A 17,753-nucleotide genomic window follows, 5' to 3' on the forward strand; every position below is an offset into this window, starting at 1 on the left:
CTTGGTTTGGAAGTTCTTGATTTGGCTTTGTAGGTATGCCTTCCGAAAATCTTCACGAGACCATACTCGTCCACTAGGGTAGCCTGGGGGTTTAAAGGGCTTGCTACACATGATAAGTGCAATCGTGATAACTATAGTATAAGGATTTATTGCTTTATTAGATTAGTTTTCCTATTTTTGTTTTGTTTACTCGAGGACAAGTAAAGGTAAAGTGTGAATTTGATAACACGATAAAATACACGTTTTATATGCCATATTTATTTGATATTTGTCTTGCTTTTTCCTACATTTAATTATTTAAGTGTCATTTTATTATATATATCTCGGTATTGCTTTCCTCGAGTTCTTTTTCTGTGTTTTGTAGGAATAAGTTGTTCAAGTAGAGCTACGAATTGGAGATGGTTTTATGTGACAAAGTGAAAGGAATTTCATTAAAAGAGCTAAATGGCAGCCTACTCCGCAAACCGGTTGCCGCTTGCAACACTTCTCCGCGGCCTACCCGCAGCCAGCTCGCCAAGGACCTAAGAAGAATCATGGTGGCAGCCTAGTCCGCAGCCTACCCGCGGCTCGTAACATTGCACCGAAACCTGCCCGCGGCCCCTTCTTGGATGGCGTTTGAGAAGGGTTTTGGATAGATTTTGTGCCGAATTTAGAGACTCCTAATTCCACTCAACTTTCCCAAAATTCTTGCTTATGTATATCTTTATGAGATCAGTTCAAAAAGAGGTCTTCGAAGCCGCATAAGGAGCATAAAAGCGTTAAGAGTTTTTAGAGGATGAGAAGATTTAGTTTTGTTCTTTCTTTTTGTTAGTTTTTAATTCTTCTTGTTTTCCTTTATTACTTTTAGTACTTTATTCATCTTTGTTCTTAATTATGTGTTTCTAGTCTTATTTTCTAGATTTATGTTGAACCCTAGCTATGATTGATAATTGATTTATTCTTTTAAGTCAATTACTTATTATATTTTTCATGTTTAATTGATTGTAATTATGCCAAAATTAGATCAGGGATAATTGATTTTGACGGATTTGAATAGATCAATTAAGGACATGAAATTCTCCACGAAAGTAGGTAGAATGGATTGTTAGGAAGATAGGGTGCTGGACATAATGCCTTTAATTTGCATGATTCCACGAAAGTAGGTTTGATTGTTGATTAGGGAAGCCATTGACAAGTTGGGAGAGATCTATGGTATTTTATAGTGAATATATAGTTAATTGGTTGGGGTAGGTATTTGTCTTGTATTGATTATGCTAGTGGTGAAACCCGATCAAAAATCAACAATGAAGGTTAGGGTTTAGAAGAAAGAAAAAAGGTTTTTTTTTTTTTTTTTTTTTTTTTTTTTTTTTTTTTAATACTTGTATACTTGTATTAAGAAAATGCATGTAAGGTTGACATATGTTACTTTATGATTGACTCGTCTTATAATACAAAATATTTTAGGAAAATTTGTCAAAAATAAGCCAACCTTTAGCCGGTTTTCTCAAAATAAATAAGTTAAGCTTTTGATTAACTCAAAATAAGTCTGCTTTTATAAGGCATTTTCCTAAATGAGTCAAAACTTATTGGTTTGGAAAGTAACCGGTTATTTAGGTCATTTATGCCACATGTCATAATGCAGTTGGTCCTTTTCATAATTTATTATTTAACTTAATTATTTAAAAAAAGTTATTTTTTTTCAATCAACTACAAAATTAAAAGAAAAATAATTTGCCGCCACTCCCCCCACCCTTTACCACTCCCCTACCCCTGCTCACCTCCCCACCGTCCACTATTGGCCCATCACTCCCTTTCCCCGCATCTCATTCCTCCTCCCTGCATCCCTTTCAACCCTCTTTCCCCAGCATTCTCTCCCTTCCCCCACCCCTAAAACCACCACTCTCTCCCACCCCCACCCTTGAAATCATCATCACCCCGAATTAAATTGAATTGGGGCTAATGTTGTCAATTGTTCGACTCGGTGTTGTTATTTTTGGGTGGTGACTGGAGCTACGGATGAGGAGCAACTTTGAGCGTCAGTGAGAGAGAGACTGAGGCTGGTTATTGTAGGCCGGTGGCGTTGCACGTTGGGTTTTTGCGGCTACCACAATTATGTGTGGTTTCGGTGGTGCGGTGGGAGGATAAGAATTGGTGTGGCACAGCAGCGGAGGTTTATAGGAGGGTCTAATTGGTGGGGGGCTGAAGGATTAGGGTGATCAGGTGGTGGAGTCGGAGCTTGCCTGTCAAGATTGTGGAGTCATGGAGGTGGTTGATTTTTTTTTTTTTTTTTTTTCTTTTTGAAAAGAAATTATTTAAGGATGGTGGGAGGGAAAAAAAAAATGAAAGAAGAACCTCCTGATAATTTTTTAGCAGAAGAACCTCTTGATAATTTTATAGCAGGTCACGGAAAAGTATTAGCGCATAGCACTAATGTGCTTTCTTGGCCCCAATTTGCTTTTAATTGTTCTTGATTTAGAAATTTTGGGATTGTGGAATTAAGTACTTCAATGGAGATGCTTATTTGTGAAAAGAGATGGAGAAGAAATAGAAAGTTAAATAATGCTTAAGAGTGACTAGTGCTTCAAGGAAGGTGAACAGATGTGGAAAGGAGAGAGAAAGCTCAACACCATTAATGGGCAAGGAAATGTACGGACAATTTGTAAAAAAAAAGTGTAAGTTCCATATGGAGGTAAGGTCAACTAGTATTTTGAGGGGTATAAAGGTCCGTGCACTGCTTTTTAAAAAAGTGTAAGTTCCATATGGAGGTAAGAAGGTCAACTAGTATTTTGAGGGGTATAAAGGTCCGTGCACTGCTTTTTAAAAAAGTGTAAGTTCCATATGGAGGTAAGAAGGTCAACTAGTATTTTGAGGGGTATAAAGGTCCGTGCACTGCTTTTTAAAAAAGCGTAAGTTCCATATGGAGGTAAGAAGGTAAACTAGTATTTTGGAGGGTATAAAGGTTCGTGCACCGTTCATATGAGCAATCTCCTACTTTTTAGAAACCAATTAATCATAGAATCTTTCTCTTGGGTTTTAGCAATAGCTTGCTGTGGAAAATTAGGAATTTGAAAAATGTCGGGAACAACTGTAAGAGGGTTGATGCTACCGAAACCAGTAACATTTGTGACTGGAAACCCAAAAAAATTAGAGGAAGTGAAAGCCATTCTTGGTCAATCCATCCCTTTTCAATCTCTCAAACTCGACTGTAATTTCCATTTCCCAGAAATACCCAATTCTTAATTTGTTCATAATTTTATAATTTTAATTTAATTTGGTATAATTTGTTATTGAATTCAGTGCCAGAATTGCAAGGAGAGCCTGAAGATATTTCTAAGGAAAAAGCTCGTTTGGCTGCTATTCAGGTAATCAACAAATTTCCTTGTTTGATTTGATTTATGGCTTTGAGGATTATTTGTTAATAAGTGTAATTAATTATGATATTGGATTAGGTTAATGGACCTGTTCTTGTTGAAGATACTTGTTTATGCTTCAATGCTCTTAAAGGGCTTCCTGGTATGTTAACAAAATTTAATTTGTGACACAATTTTAAAAAATCCCATTTTCTAATTTTGTGCTATTTTGGTTTGTTTAATTTTGGATTTTGATTCGAACCCTAATATTTTCTAATTTAAATGCAGGGCCTTACATGTAAGTTTCTTCATTTGCTGAGTTGAGGTGCCAATTTCTTTCTCAAACTTTTGTATGTTAGATGATGTGCTAATGTGCTTATTTATAGTGTTGGGGTGAAATATGAATTAGCAGCAATATTATGTTATATGGGGAAATTTGCTTGTATGATAGGAGTAAAAGTTATATCGTAGGAAGCTTTTTTTAGCCTATTAGTAAAATAATGGGGTTCATCCTAAATTTGCTTGTTCCTCTAAATACATGTAAATTGGTTTTTGAAATAGATAAAAAGTTGGAATTACTGATGTAATAAGCTGGTGGATTAATTCCGTGTTCATAGAATGAAAATCTTGAGTAATAGAGCTTGAGGTTGTGTGTTTCAAGAAAACATCGAGACTTTGTTTACGCTTTACACTAAGGAAACGGTCAAGAAATGCTAATAACATTTGTTTTGGGTATGAAACTGCTTCTTTTGGCCTTACTATCTAGAGTGTCTACAATGTTTGTGGTGATCTTGCTCTATTTATGATCATTTAGTACTACATATGTAATTGGATTTTATAAACAGGAAATAATATTTGACATTATTGTCCTGACATGTTTTCCTTTTGATATGGTTTTCACTTGGCTGTGGTGTGGTGCTCCTAAAATTGTACATCTGAAGCAAATGGTTTCTTGAAAAAATTGGTCATGAAGGTTGTTGCTTTATCATCCTTTTTTTTGTAGCTTTCGTGACCTGTGTTTTTGTTTATCAAATTGACTATTCTGTTTTATCATGATTATTGTAGGTCTTAATAATTTGCTGAAGGCATATGAAGATAAATCAGCATATGCTATGTGTGTGTTTTCTCTTGCCCTTGGACCAAGTGCAGATCCTATCACCTTTGTGGGGAAAACTATGGTATGTACTTTTGTTTTCTGATTTGCTGGTCTTGAAATACTTTTTAGGTCTGTCATACCATCTAGGATTCAGAAACCATTTGATGGTGATTTATTTACTTTTTTTTCAACCAATGTTACTATATAATTGACTAAGAAATGAGTGTCTACTAATCCACTGACACTTATCACTATGTTTATCATAATTATTTCAATACAAGTTAACTGTGAGTTTTTCTTATTCAAGTGTTGTACTTTCTGGAAACCTGTTCAGAAGTTTCTAAGCACTTATCATTTTGTATCAAGGCAACACAATTTGCAGTTACAATTATGTGCTCTCATCAGCTACTGCCTCTCTTGTAAATACTGTTCTCATAAAACTTTTACTTTAATATATGAATCAGGCACAGGTGTAAAGTTTTAGCATATAAACATCATGAAGTAATGAAAGATAATGTGTCAAATGTGCATTTGCTAACTAATTAGGACAGTCAAATAAAAATTCATACATATCAATTTAGCAACTTAGATGGTCACTTTGGGGCCTGCTTTTGCTAGTTGGGATGATGGTAAGGAAGATGATGAGGGCAGAAGAAGGTGGGAAGAGAGGTTAGGTACAATGATACAAATAATATAATGCTTTAAGAATAGCTTATTTACACACATAGTGACATAGTCATGCAGATGCAGTGGTTTAAATTTTAAAATAAAGCTTAAGATCTGCGGAGTACATTTCAGTTTGTTTATCCCTTAAATTGGTATGCTTTCCTCTGTTCATCCTTCCACTTTCTCAACAATCTATGTTTGTCACCTGATCTTATATGACTTTGTGGACATACCATTAACTCCCTCTATTTTGTAATCATCTTTCTATTTGAAAATGGCTTGGCAATTAGAAAAAAATGTAAGTATTTTCATTTTGATAAGAAAAAAAAAAAGTGTATACAATATGCTTTGTTAGGGGAAGATTGGAAAGAGTGATTTTTGGAGAGAAACACCAAGTAGAGGTTCAACCATCTTGTTAACCATATACTATAGCGTTTCGAGGTGGGTGGATAGAATGAGTATGATTTGTGGAGGGATAGGTATCGTGAGAGGTCAAGGAGGTGGCCACATTTAAACTCTCTGCAGCCAAAGCATGCAGAAGTAAAGGGGTAATTGCATGAATTGAGTGACAGAAATAGAGTAAGATAAGAATAAGGAATGCTCCAACTGTTGCTAATTGCTTGAATTGAGTGACAATTAAACCTATTTGCATCATCTTTTTGAGAAACGCGGTGAGGGGGGGATTGTTTAATTACAGCTTTGGCTTTGAGGATAGTTTGTGGGATTTTAAAGGTAAGGAACTCAAACTGTAAGTGAGAGAAAAAGCTTTGCAATGTTGGATGAGAAAATGTGAAGAGAATAGAAGGCTAGGAAAGTGATTGTTTTCCTATATGGATTGGCAAATAGAAGGGGATGAAAATAGAGGGATCCAACTTCTTTTCCTCTTTATAAATAAACCCTTCCAATGTTGGAAAGATTTGTAGGATAAAACACTAGCCCACTTCTCCCTAACCTCCCCACCCCTGCCGTCAAGGCGTAAATCTTTGGCCTGTGGCATGAGAAAAGAAGGGGAATATCTGTTCATGAAAAGGGGCTAGGATTCCAGAACTATACTCTCTCTCTCTCTCTCTCATATTTTTTTGACCAAGAAAACGGAAAGTAAGAGATCTAAATCTGAAAACCAAGCGGCCTGGACTCACCTTTATTCTTCTATGAAGTTCAAGTCGCTTAATCTATAGATTATGAGTTGAGTTATGTCCAAATATTTGCAAGTCAATTCCCCTTTGTGGCTAATAGAATGTGCAGAGAGGGAGGGTGCATTGGGAAATTGGTGAGTAGTTCGTACATAAGATTTGGCTAGTTTTTAATTGTTCAGCTGACAGTATTTGGATGATTACTAAGCAACTACATGGGGGGTCTTTGGCTAGTCAAAGTTGCAGCAAACAAGAGTCCCCCCCCCCAAGCAGGAACATAAGGAGTATACTTGTGGGGTTATTAAGAACCTCCTTTTTGGCCTTCAAATTTCAATAGAATGATAGCCAACTCCGAAAAATCTTAAGAGCTCAGAGTTCTTAGTTCCCCTCTTTTCAGTTGAAACTATTGAGGTTGGTTGTTGGTAGCCTAGTACACTAACTTTCCTAGTACTGCAATATGATAGACTCACAGGTACATAACCAAGTTGTTTCACTAGTACTTTGATAGTTTCAAATTGCACAACCTGGGTATCAAATTGCACTACTGATGATCAAGGTAAGTACTTGTGAAAATATTTCTCTCTAACCTCCCCTCCCCTTTCCTCTCCTTAAGGCCTCGATCATTATTAATGCAATTTGATACCCAGGTTATTTTAAGATTAATCTAGGTAAGTACTTGTGAAACCAGGTTGTTTCACTAGTACTGCAATTTCATAGAGTCGCAGGTGCATAACCAAGTGTCAATGCTAATTTTGTCAATGAATTTGCCATTGTACCGGTGTTGATACGACCCAACATTTGATTTGGGCACAGAATACTGGTCGGGTACGATAGTTAGCACTCGGATACTAACCGATGATCAGAGTGGAGGTGGGATATCTTGATGGAAATCGGTCTTTAATGAATATTAAGATGTTTGGACCTCCTATCACCTTCCCCAGTGCATGTGCTTGTGCTTCTTTTTCACGCCATTGTGCGGGTGGAGTAAGCTGATAGGCTGTGACAAATTAATGACCTATTTACTTTGTTTGCACTTGATTGCTAAAATATAACTAGAAACTAATAGAAATATGAGGCATTCAGCCAATTATAAGTGCTCTTGGTTTGGGCTTTATGTTGGGTCAATAATATTAATAACTCTTATCTGTGGGTTGGGAACTTGAGGCTGGAAGCTGCCCACAACTTAGGAGCCCAAATTTAACAAACTCACACATAGAAACACTATATTCTTTTCTTTTTTTTTTTATTATTATTATTTTTATTATTTTTTTTTTAAAAATGTAAGCCATATTAAAATTTATAATGTCGCATCCCCATACCCATGTCCAAAATTAAGATGGCGCCTGCATATCCATAAATTTCTAAAATGTTGTATCAGACTCTTGGATCCGCATCCATCCCGATACTTGTCCCTGTGTCCATGTAAAATAGGCCAAAAGTACTCGATTCCAACTACGTTGATTTTGCAATGGCATCAAGTCTGGACACTATTGTGTCTGCTCATTGTGCTCCTTTCTCTTGACTATTGAATATGGCTGAGCAAAAATTCAGGGTACCCTGTAACCTAATTAAAGTATTACTTAAGCCCAAATCATATATCAATTTGAGTCTAATTTTTACTAAATATAAATAAAAATAATTGTTATAACTGTATGTATAAAATTTGGTAAACAATTACTTTTGGTTTGTTGTATTTGCAAATTGTAAGAATTGTAAATTTTATGACCCTCTAATTTTAATTTTAAAAATTTGCAAAAAAATACGAAATATAGTAAAAGACAGGGTACCCTGAATTGGAGTCGGAACCTGTAGGTTCCGGTTCGGTTCCCATTTTCAGGAACCTATTGCAACGGGTTCCGGTTCCGGTTCAGGAAATTTAACACTGTTATGCTTACCCCTACTATTGAACCATAGTTGGGAAGAAATGAAAAAGAGTACTGGGAGGGGTAGGATTAAACTGGACTCAATTGTTGGTTAATTCACCCCAGAGGCTCAGAGTCAGGACTTTAACTCCAAACCAGTTCAGCCTTAAACATTTCGTAATCATTTTACATGGACTACTAGTATTTCCTAATCATGTGCATTGATGCATCTTTTCACGAATTAGCCCTTGTATATTAGGAATTCATAACAGTGCCAATCATCTAATTTATGTAGTATGTCTACTGAGTGGTTAAATTACAATCTAAAGTGCACTTGGCCGGTTGGCCCTATCTCTGTTTTTGTCTGATAAAAATCATCCGTACCTCCAGGAAATCAGAAGGAAGTTGCCTTTTAATTATAAGGACTGTTTTATTACTCTTCCAAATGTATCCATATGTCCTCATGCAAGATCCATTGAGATTTATTTTGAGGAAGGCCCAAACTCAACCCCTAACCTTGTTAAGTTGCTTTGTTTTTTCGTTTCTGTACAATTATACAACTTTTATTAGTTTGCACCAAAAAACCTTTGTTAGTAGGGGTCGTATATTCGACTGAAGTATTTCGCATTTGTTATAATTTTAATGGGCAAATATTTGGCCACGCTGTTATTGAACTTGATGTTTGAAATCAGCTGTATGACCTGCAAAAAAAGTCTTTAAGCATGGAAGAAATCAGTTTTTTAAAACGATATTGACCTTCTTTTCCCTTTGTTATTGCAGGGTAAGATTGTTCAAGCAAGAGGGCCAAACGATTTTGGCTGGGATCCGGTTTTTCAGCCTGATGGATACGAGCAGACGTAAGCTTTCTTCTCTGTTTTGACATGAGCGTGTATATTGCATTTTGATTTAGTTTTTTTTTACTAACATCTATAAATTGTACCGTGGATAATCACAGTTATGCTGAAATGCCAAAGGAAGAGAAGAACAAGATATCGCACCGCTGCCGAGCTCTTGCATTGGTTAAATCCCATTTTGCTGAGGCTGGATACACTTTTCACCCGCACAATGCTTAATAACAAGCATTAATTCTCTAATATAATAGAAAAAGATTATGGAGATAATACTTGAATATTGATTATTTTGTGACATTCGGATAACTTTGAATAGGTTTGAATCTTGTCACTTAAGATCTTAAGTCGATTTCCTTTATTCTTTTCCCCCGCTCTCAAGTGCTTGCAAATTTGAGAGAAATTAACCCGCGAGGAGTTCATCTACATACTTACCAACCCAGGATTTTCTTCGTACTTTCCTCGATTTCGGGTGCATTTTAGCCTTATTCTTCCCTCATAAATATCTCTTGCAATTAACTATTTTAATTGTTTTGTACAATCATTTAAATCAATATTCGCATGGCTAGTAAAGTATGCACCGACACAAAATCCTTTAGATTTTGCATAAATTACTTAGTAGGGTTTTAGTGTTACTTTCTCCATTAAACCTTTCTAGTTTCTACCCCTTTAAAGTATTACTTAGACTCTCCAATACAGGCATACAACTGAAAGGTATGTATAAAAAAGATTAGTGTTCTTTTTTGTCTCTTTTTTCTATTGACTTTATCTTTCACTCTACCTCACCAATTAGTCAATTACCACTCTTGTGCTTTTAACTTTTCTATATTGCTATCTTACCAACTCCCAAACATCTACAATGAGTGAATTAGGTATGTAAAGCATAATGACTAACCAAAATAAATTCCTAAAATCATCAAATCATAAGAAAAAGTTTAGGTCAATTTATTTATATTTTCAATTTAATTTGCATATATATAGTTCAAGTTGAACGACTTATTTATTGAGTGATCCCAATATTTTGAATCACCCATTTGTATATATATACATATAGTCTAATTTTGTGAAAATTAGAAGGAAATATTTTTAAAAATAGATAAATCGATAATTTTCACTTCGATAACTTGAGGTATTGGTTGAATTAGAATTTTTTGTTGAATTGGCTAGTAACTGTGAGCCATTTTGACCGTAGATTTCAAAATTGGCATAACCTTTGTTAATAAACAATTTTTCTGTTTTTCTTTTTTTTGTGAGACAATCACCGTCTAAACATGAATAATTGTTAGAAACCACGAGTAATTTAAATCTTTATGCCATCAATCCAAAAGCTACAAATATATAAATCAATTGAAATCGAAATATTATTTCAATAACCAAATTATCCTTAATTTTACCTTATAAATTAGGATAAACGACTCACCTTTTTCTGAAAATCGATGCTCATATACATACAAGTATATGAAAATACAGATAATATAAAGAAAAAAGAGGATTCTTGACTCACATTTGCAAAACTTACATATCTGTTCTCGGTATTTTATTATAATAATCCTTAATTTTACCTAGCTTATTAAACTATGGAGTAAATTAAAGAAACGTAGAGTATCTAACATCACCTTTGCACCAAGAATGGAGATTAAAAATTAAAGTTTCAACTCAATGCTCATTAATGTTTTAGTCATTAGTTATTGGCAATGAACCAATGAGTGAGCTTACCTCATCAATTAATAGGACTGATTAGAATAAATTGGGCCCCCATAACATGTGTAATTGCAAAGTGTAGGGGCCACTTAAAATGAATGATCCTACCCATTATTTTCGCCGCTTTTCTCATTTGCCGCCATCTGTATTCAATGAAGTTGCTGAGCTGAGCTCAAACAAATTTGAGTTTGTTATGGAGCCCTAAATTGACACATACTATAGTTTTACATAAGAAGTATTAGTATCATAGATCCAAAAATAATATGGTGGAAATATTAAAAATAAATAAAAATTATGTATTGTTCTAATTTTATCAGATGTCTCTAAGAATATGTCATGAACAAATGAATCACGCGTGATGTCTAGCATTTTAGCGCTATATGCCTTGAATGAGCTAGATCTGAAAATGTCTTAATCTTTAATCAAATGCACAAATGAAGCTAGCTTAGTTATAGTCCTAAACTCATGTTCATTACTACTATAGATATTTCTTTATACACTAGTGTAATGACCATAATAGAGATGACAAAAGTTGACCCGACACGATAATTCAACATAAATTGTTAAAACTGGACATGAGAGGTCTTGTAATGAATGGACAAACACCAATGGTGCACACACAATATCCAGAATTCTTTAGACATGGAGAAAGAATAAAGAAACTGATACTTGTATTCAACCCAAAATAGATTGTCCAAAATTACTCAATCGAACATTTGGCAAATAGTCTAATCTGTCACAAAGTTGGGGCATAAAATTCGTACTAGATCTTCCTACAACAATCACAAACTTATAGTGGGAAACCTCAGCATGTAATTTGATGGCTTAAAAATCATCTCACATTGACTAATCACATGCAAATATGCAGCATATTGGACCTACCTCACATGCTATGGTATTTATTCCATTTTTCCTTAACAGAAATAATATGGAAGACTAACATGCCAGGGAAATTGAACCCATTAATGTATTTCTTCTCTTCTGATTAGACTGTTGTTCTGTTAAAGACTTCAATGATTTTTTTTTTTTTTCTCTTTAATGGTGTGGTTCCTACCAGCCTATGAGACATAAGACTCTTTAATATATTCCGGAATTATCCAAAAGATGAGAGCTTCGAAGTATTCATACTTTGGCGGAGTTAGATTTGCAATAATATTTCCGTCTGAAGATGCAATGCAGGAGAATCACAGGGGGAGGAGGGGAGGGGGAGGGGGGGAGTTGTTTCTGATATACTAAGATCTGCATTCTGCAACACACAATTCAATTCCTGAATGTTTCTTGACAATTGTAGCTTTTTTTCAAATCAAACTAGTGCTTGTGTAACTAGGACTCACAAGAGAAAAGAAAAAGAAGATTACAAACCATTTCCCAATTCCTATAAATCAAAAACAAGGACTGTAGAAACCTGACACTTCAGATAAAAAAAAAAAGGCAAAGGTGGTTATAAATTTTGGAAGAGGGTTGATTTGTTTGGGAGGGAATTCAAAAAAAAGGAAAGGGTAAATTAAAAGCCAAAAGAAGAAAGGAACAACGCTTCTGACCTTGCTGTCATCGCGAAATCTTTCTTCTGAAATGAAGCAGGCCGAGGTTGAGAAAATAAAAAACCACACAAATTTGATTCAACAATGGATATAAAAGGCTTCTTCAATCCAATCATATGATTGATTCGACAATGGATATGTGAGGGTTTAATCAAATCATATTGTGACAATGTGTAAAAAATGTACACTTGCCGGTGAGCTGTAGATAAGTGGTTCAATCAGGTAAAGGTGACTTAATGGATCAATGCTGCTATATTGTGATAAATCTATGAAGGAAAACCAAAAATGGACAATAAATAAAAAAAAAAAAAAAAAAAAAAGGGGAGACTTGGACTCTTTCTTATGAACAGAGTTGTAACTAAGGGCTAGCATTGGCGACCCCTGCGGCAGGAGAGAGGGCCTGCACTAGCCGTGATGGTTCCAACCATGGAAGATGACTTAGCTCCCAAGCTTGAGGCTCTTGCATAACTAGCCGAGGCTCCAGCTCCGGATGGGGTGAAGTATGCTCCGTTCAGCAGTAGATCTCCCTCAGACCTCCAGTTCCAACCCTTCCACTTGTTTGCAGCTGTCTCCACCCTCTTTGTCACCTAAAAATTTAGCATAATTCACACCATAGTATCAAAATATAGTGCAATGTCCTCAATCATTCATAAATAATTTTAAAATCATGTTCGTTGAACATGTCAAATAGGATTTATTACAGGGCAAGTGTTTACCTCTTTCGCAAAAGGATTGGTTGGGGCTGCATATCTGTTGCCCTGGCTGTTGATGGTAGGGGCTGCACTTCCACCAATTGCATACATTTCCCAGTGGGTGTAGTCATTGTTTACCACATGGAAATAACCATGGCGACACCTACAATTTCAAGGAAGCATTCTATAACTACTAAGACATGAACTAAGCATAAAGCTAGCTCGATTATAGCATAGATTGAACACATTATGTATAGTGATCAGTGCATACCTTGGCATTCTCTGCATAAGGCCTGCACCAAAATGGTTAAATGCAATTGTAACTTGCATCGCCTTGTCTCTCACATAAGAATCACTGTGCCCCAACAGCATCACCTATATTGCATTACAATGTCAGCTTCTTCACCATCAAAGAACTCAGTATAAAGCAAAAGATTACGGAAATGTACGATAACAATACCTCATTATGGTGAGCAAAGTGATTGTTGGAAATTGTGATAGCAGTTGAACCCATCACAGCATCAACAAGTCCATCAGCACAGTGTGAGAGGGAATTGTGATCGATCCAAATATGACTTGCACCAAAGATTGAGATACCATCACCATCGGCCATTGTTCTCCATCCAAAATGAGTCGTGGAACTCCTCACCATAGCATTACCAGTGGGTTTGCAATCATGTACGTGAATGCCATGGATGATGATGTTAGTCACATACTGAATTGTAACACAAGCTCTATTAGCAATGTGGACGTTGGCTCCACGACCATCAATTGTCTTAAAGCTGTTCATGATAAGCTCCTCCTTCAACTCAATCACCATGTCACGCTTAAATATGATCCAAAGAGGTTCTTCCTGGATAACTGCATGACGCAGAGTCCCAGGCCTGGGGTTGACAGGGTCATCATCACGAGGGTCTGTGACAACGTAGAAGCGACCATTCTTGCCACCAATGGCATTTCTTCCAAAACCAATACCACAGTCAGCAAGGCGCTTACGGTTTTTGTGCCAGTTGCGGTCACAACGCCAGCAATCATCAATGGGGTTTCCTGTCCCACATGAAAAATAACCCAAATTCCTTCGCTGAGTGCTGTTCTGGATACTCCTGCAGAACACGACATAATGTAAGTACAACTTGCATTGCACCTCAGGACTGCAATTAAAACATATTCTCAAGTACTCTATAGATATGATTATCATCATTGTCATGTGTTACCCTTAAGTAATTAGAAATATCAGGTGACATATGATACAAGTGATGATTGCAACAGAGGTTCAGGCTTCTTCCCCTGTCAACATATAAATTTTAATGATATTTGGATCTTGCATTGTATAAACTTTACACATTACATCAGTGTAAAAAACCATATTCCTCAAAAATAATAAAAATTTACATATCTTCCCTTGTAATAATAAAATTTACTAGGCTTGTTTCATGTACAGTAAATAAAAACAGCAAATGCAGTAAATATCTGTTGTTCTTGGGCCTAAGGCTTCAATATGACAGTTTTCAGCTCAAGCCACCGACATAACACTACTCAATATCAGTTGTTGACAAATTTTACATTAATTTCCACAATTCCTACTTTGCTACGCTACTAGATGCATTGCAGAATGCAGTCCAGAACAGAGGTACTGTCAGTAGAATGTGAGTTGAACTTGTTCAATTTAAACCCAAATAAGAAAAGGCTCCGTCATCGTACAAGACGAATAATTAGTTAGAGATCTAATGAAAGACTAAGGTGTCAAGATTGTATGATAAAGTCCAGGATAACAACTATTAATCTAGTGATTATGTTTTCAGTGACAAGACAAATAGCATATGCTCATCATTAAATCAACCCACATCTTTACAGCTACTAATTAGTACCATTGTACCCCATCATTGCACAAACAAAATCAATTCGCAACTCCCACAGAAAAATTAACCCGAATACTCAACTCCGTAAAATAATATTTACATCAGTCAAAAACTCAAAATTAATCCTAACCATTTTTTAGAGTTTCTTAAATGTCATTAAAAGAAAGATGCATCTTCGAGAAAGCTAAATCATCCATCTAAAATCAATCGAATGAGACGTGGAATATGAGAATCCGCAGATACAATGTGGGTGATAAAGGGATGACATTAAAAGTTTAAACCAGTACAGTCTGTTGGTACATAAATCACACGGTGACATTACCATAACCCGAGTACAAGCAGAGCACAATACGGATCATATTTATTACTCTTCAAAAGTTGTAAAAAAAGGCAAGTAAAGTGAGAAAGCCATAAACAAAAATAACTAAGTGTGACCAAAATTATGTCACCGCCGAATGAGTAGGTGCCAAACGTGTGATGATATCAAACATCAATTATTTAGCCTCTCAGAAAAGCAATCTTGTACGATTAATGTATGCATCATAACAATAACCAAAAATGAATGAAACTCTCTAAGAGGCAAAATCTTGTGCTATACGAACTTCTTACTCGAATCCTAAGGGATAACATTTTACCATATAAGGTATTGTAAGCTCGTCTTACCTAAAACTCGTGTTAACAAGAAATGGATATTATTGTAAGTTTGCCTTACCAAAGACTCATTAACAGGAAACCAAATTAGAGAAAGAAACTCACATGTGAACCATAGAAACAACCTCTTCTGGGTCAGCCACTGCATGTTCATTAAATGTATCAATCTCCTCCAACCTGAAAACCAACAAAGATTAAATAAAACCTCATTCACTTAAAAATATTTTTTTAAATATTACCAAATTTGGACAAACAAATAAAGTGATACCATTTTTTATTCGTTCTATACAATTAACCATACACATGGTAAGAAAATCTGAAAAGCTCCATGTTTCTCTCACCATTAATGCAACAACAGCCTAAGCTTGAAACTACCCTATACCCACCCATTGAATGTAGATGGTGACACCCATTTGGGTTTTTTCTTGTTTATTGAGGGGACCAATATGGGTTAATACCCAATATTGTAATTGATACATTATAGGATATCATTCTTCGACATTCATTAAATTAACATCCATATAGCCAAAATCAACCGAGGCGGGATGAATCCCGTATACATTATTGCCTTTATGACTCGCGGTACCTAAAATAAAATTTCTTAAATGTAAACAACAAATACTTAAGCCTTTTTTTTTTCCTTACGCAATCTAGTTTTATCAAAGGCCAAACTTTAATTATAATAAGTTAATAACATGCCAAACTAAACCCGAGACCTCAGATCAACTCCGAGTAAATCATTGTTTTTGTGACTCTTAGGTACCAAAAAAAAAAAAAAAAAATTCTCAAATGTAAACACGAAATACATAACCCAAATTTAACCCTTTTTGGGATTTTTCTTCCACATTCTACTTTTTATTAAAAGCCAAAAATAAAATAAAAAGGGGTAAAATGGTCATTTGGGGAAGACAAACAATTATCCACTAACGGTCTAGGGTAAATACAAAGTACGCAGCAGATCGCCACAGTGCTCGATAATCAGAAAAACAGGGAAGTACAAATTCAGGTATAAAATTTTCAACTTAAATGACAATACTACCCATAATTATATACCGTTAATAGAAAGTAAAAATGTGATTAATAAATTAATTAAGGGGTAATTATGGAAAGTAGGAGAGAGAAAATAAAAAGTGCAACATGTCCAATGGGAATCCTAAGAACGAGGCGTAACCGTAAACAGAATAAACGAGTGAGATCAAAAGAAAGAGGAAGTTAGAAAAATATCTCAACGGTTATTATTGTTTCATAGGATTTCAGAGAATCAACGGTTCAGATTGATTTAACGTCGTTTAACTGAAAAAAAATAAAATTAATTTTTTTTTGAAAATCTCATTGAAAGCAACATCCGCCATTGTTGTTACTTACTTTTCCGCCATTGTTCTGTTCTTCAAGCTCTGCAACTCCTCTGTTTCTTCCAACCTGTAAAATTTCTCCAAATTAAACCTCCATTTTTTCGCTTCACCACATAATTTTTCAAAAAAAAAATCGAATAAAAACATATTTTCAGGTGAAATTCGAGATTAATTGAATAAAACCTAATTTTGAGGTGAAATTGAGCGAAAGAAAGATTGTGTGAGAAAAATAAAAATGATTTTGAGGTGAAATTTAGAAGTTTGGAGTTAATGTGGCTTGCATTTGAGCTTAAGAAGGAGAAATTGTGACGAAAAATCTGAAAAATTACCGACATTTTTTATTTTACCTGGGAGCAGTGCGTGAAGCGGCGACGAGAGAACAGAATAGGAGCAGAAGAAGAAGAGAGGAGAGAGAAGCGAGAGAAACCGCCATTGTTGAAAAGTTTGAAATAGTTCGCCTCAAACTCTGCTCAGCTGAAAATTAGGAGAGAGAAAATGAGAAGAGAGAGAAGGGTGGAGACAGAGTCGAAGAAATGTTGTAATGAAGGGAGTGTTTTTATAGAGTGAAAAAAGTGAATGAATACGAGAGAGAAATAAAATAAATTAATAAGGGTGTTGGTCCCGCTAGCGGCTGCTGCTGCTGCTGCTACTGTTGTTGTTGTTGCTGCTGCGCTCTCTCACACACCTGCTGGCTGCTGCTGCTGCTGCTGCTTAGTGAAGTAGGAAGTACTATTTTCATTCTTTATCTTTCATTTTCGAATTTACCCTTCCTTCCCTCGAACTAAAAAGTTACAAGTACTAGTATATCTTTACTTTAGGGACCAATTGAGTTATCTTCATTTTTAATTTTAAACTTGTTTTAATTGGGTTTTGAACTTTTAAAGTTTTAATTTAAGTATTTAACTATTGTTAATTTGTTAGGGATAAAGTACGTTTTTAAAGGTGTTTAGTGTGTAATAGTACGAAATTTCGTTTAGTGAAAATGTTTGTTAACTTTATAATTTAATGATTTAATTATAGGTA

General features: G+C 35.3%; 2 protein-coding genes across 2 annotated transcripts; one reads left to right on the forward strand and one right to left on the reverse strand.

Annotated features, from left to right (window-relative positions):
- The first annotated feature begins 1,678 nt into the window (after nt 1-1,678).
- LOC110704739 (inosine triphosphate pyrophosphatase-like) lies at nt 1,679-9,411 on the forward strand. The gene is made up of 9 exons (XM_021882547.1): nt 1,679-2,673; nt 2,753-3,184; nt 3,277-3,341; nt 3,429-3,492; nt 3,618-3,627; nt 4,271-4,302; nt 4,395-4,507; nt 8,867-8,943; nt 9,042-9,411. The coding sequence occupies exons 2-9, from the start codon at nt 3,052-3,054 to the stop codon at nt 9,157-9,159; spliced, it is 612 nt and encodes a 203-aa protein (XP_021738239.1). The 5' UTR covers nt 1,679-2,673; nt 2,753-3,051; the 3' UTR covers nt 9,160-9,411.
- A 2,241-nt stretch (nt 9,412-11,652) lies between these two features.
- On the reverse strand, nt 11,653-17,373 carry LOC110704740 (probable pectate lyase 8). The gene is made up of 7 exons (XM_021882548.1): nt 17,078-17,373; nt 16,744-16,797; nt 15,484-15,555; nt 13,329-13,971; nt 13,140-13,243; nt 12,893-13,031; nt 11,653-12,763 (listed from the first exon to the last, which is right to left on the reverse strand). Exons 1-7 carry the CDS (start codon nt 17,161-17,163, stop codon nt 12,542-12,544), a joined length of 1,320 nt encoding a protein of 439 aa, XP_021738240.1. The 5' UTR covers nt 17,164-17,373; the 3' UTR covers nt 11,653-12,541.
- Between the last annotated feature and the right edge of the window lie 380 nt (nt 17,374-17,753).

This window comes from Chenopodium quinoa, unplaced genomic scaffold, assembly GCF_001683475.1.
Source record: "Chenopodium quinoa cultivar QQ74 unplaced genomic scaffold, ASM168347v1, whole genome shotgun sequence".
Classification (NCBI taxonomy): Eukaryota; Viridiplantae; Streptophyta; class Magnoliopsida; order Caryophyllales; family Amaranthaceae; genus Chenopodium; species Chenopodium quinoa.

Bases quoted from the DNA above. Each gene is read 5' to 3' on its own strand.
- LOC110704739 (XM_021882547.1), top strand. From the start codon at position 3,052: ATGTCGGGAACAACTGTAAGAGGGTTGATGCTACCGAAACCAGTAACA. The intron at 3,342-3,428 runs GTAATCAACAAA...ATATTGGATTAG, and splicing joins CTCGTTTGGCTGCTATTCAG to GTTAATGGACCTGTTCTTGT. The intron at 4,303-4,394 runs GTTGTTGCTTTA...TGATTATTGTAG, and splicing joins TGAAAAAATTGGTCATGAAG to GTCTTAATAATTTGCTGAAG.
- LOC110704740 (XM_021882548.1), bottom strand. From the start codon at position 17,163: ATGGCGGTTTCTCTCGCTTCTCTCTCCTCTCTTCTTCTTCTGCTCCTA. The intron at 15,556-16,743 runs GTAAGTAACAAC...GTTGGTTTTCAG, and splicing joins AACAGAACAATGGCGGAAAA to GTTGGAGGAGATTGATACAT. The intron at 12,764-12,892 runs GTAAACACTTGC...CTAAATTTTTAG, and splicing joins CCAATCCTTTTGCGAAAGAG to GTGACAAAGAGGGTGGAGAC.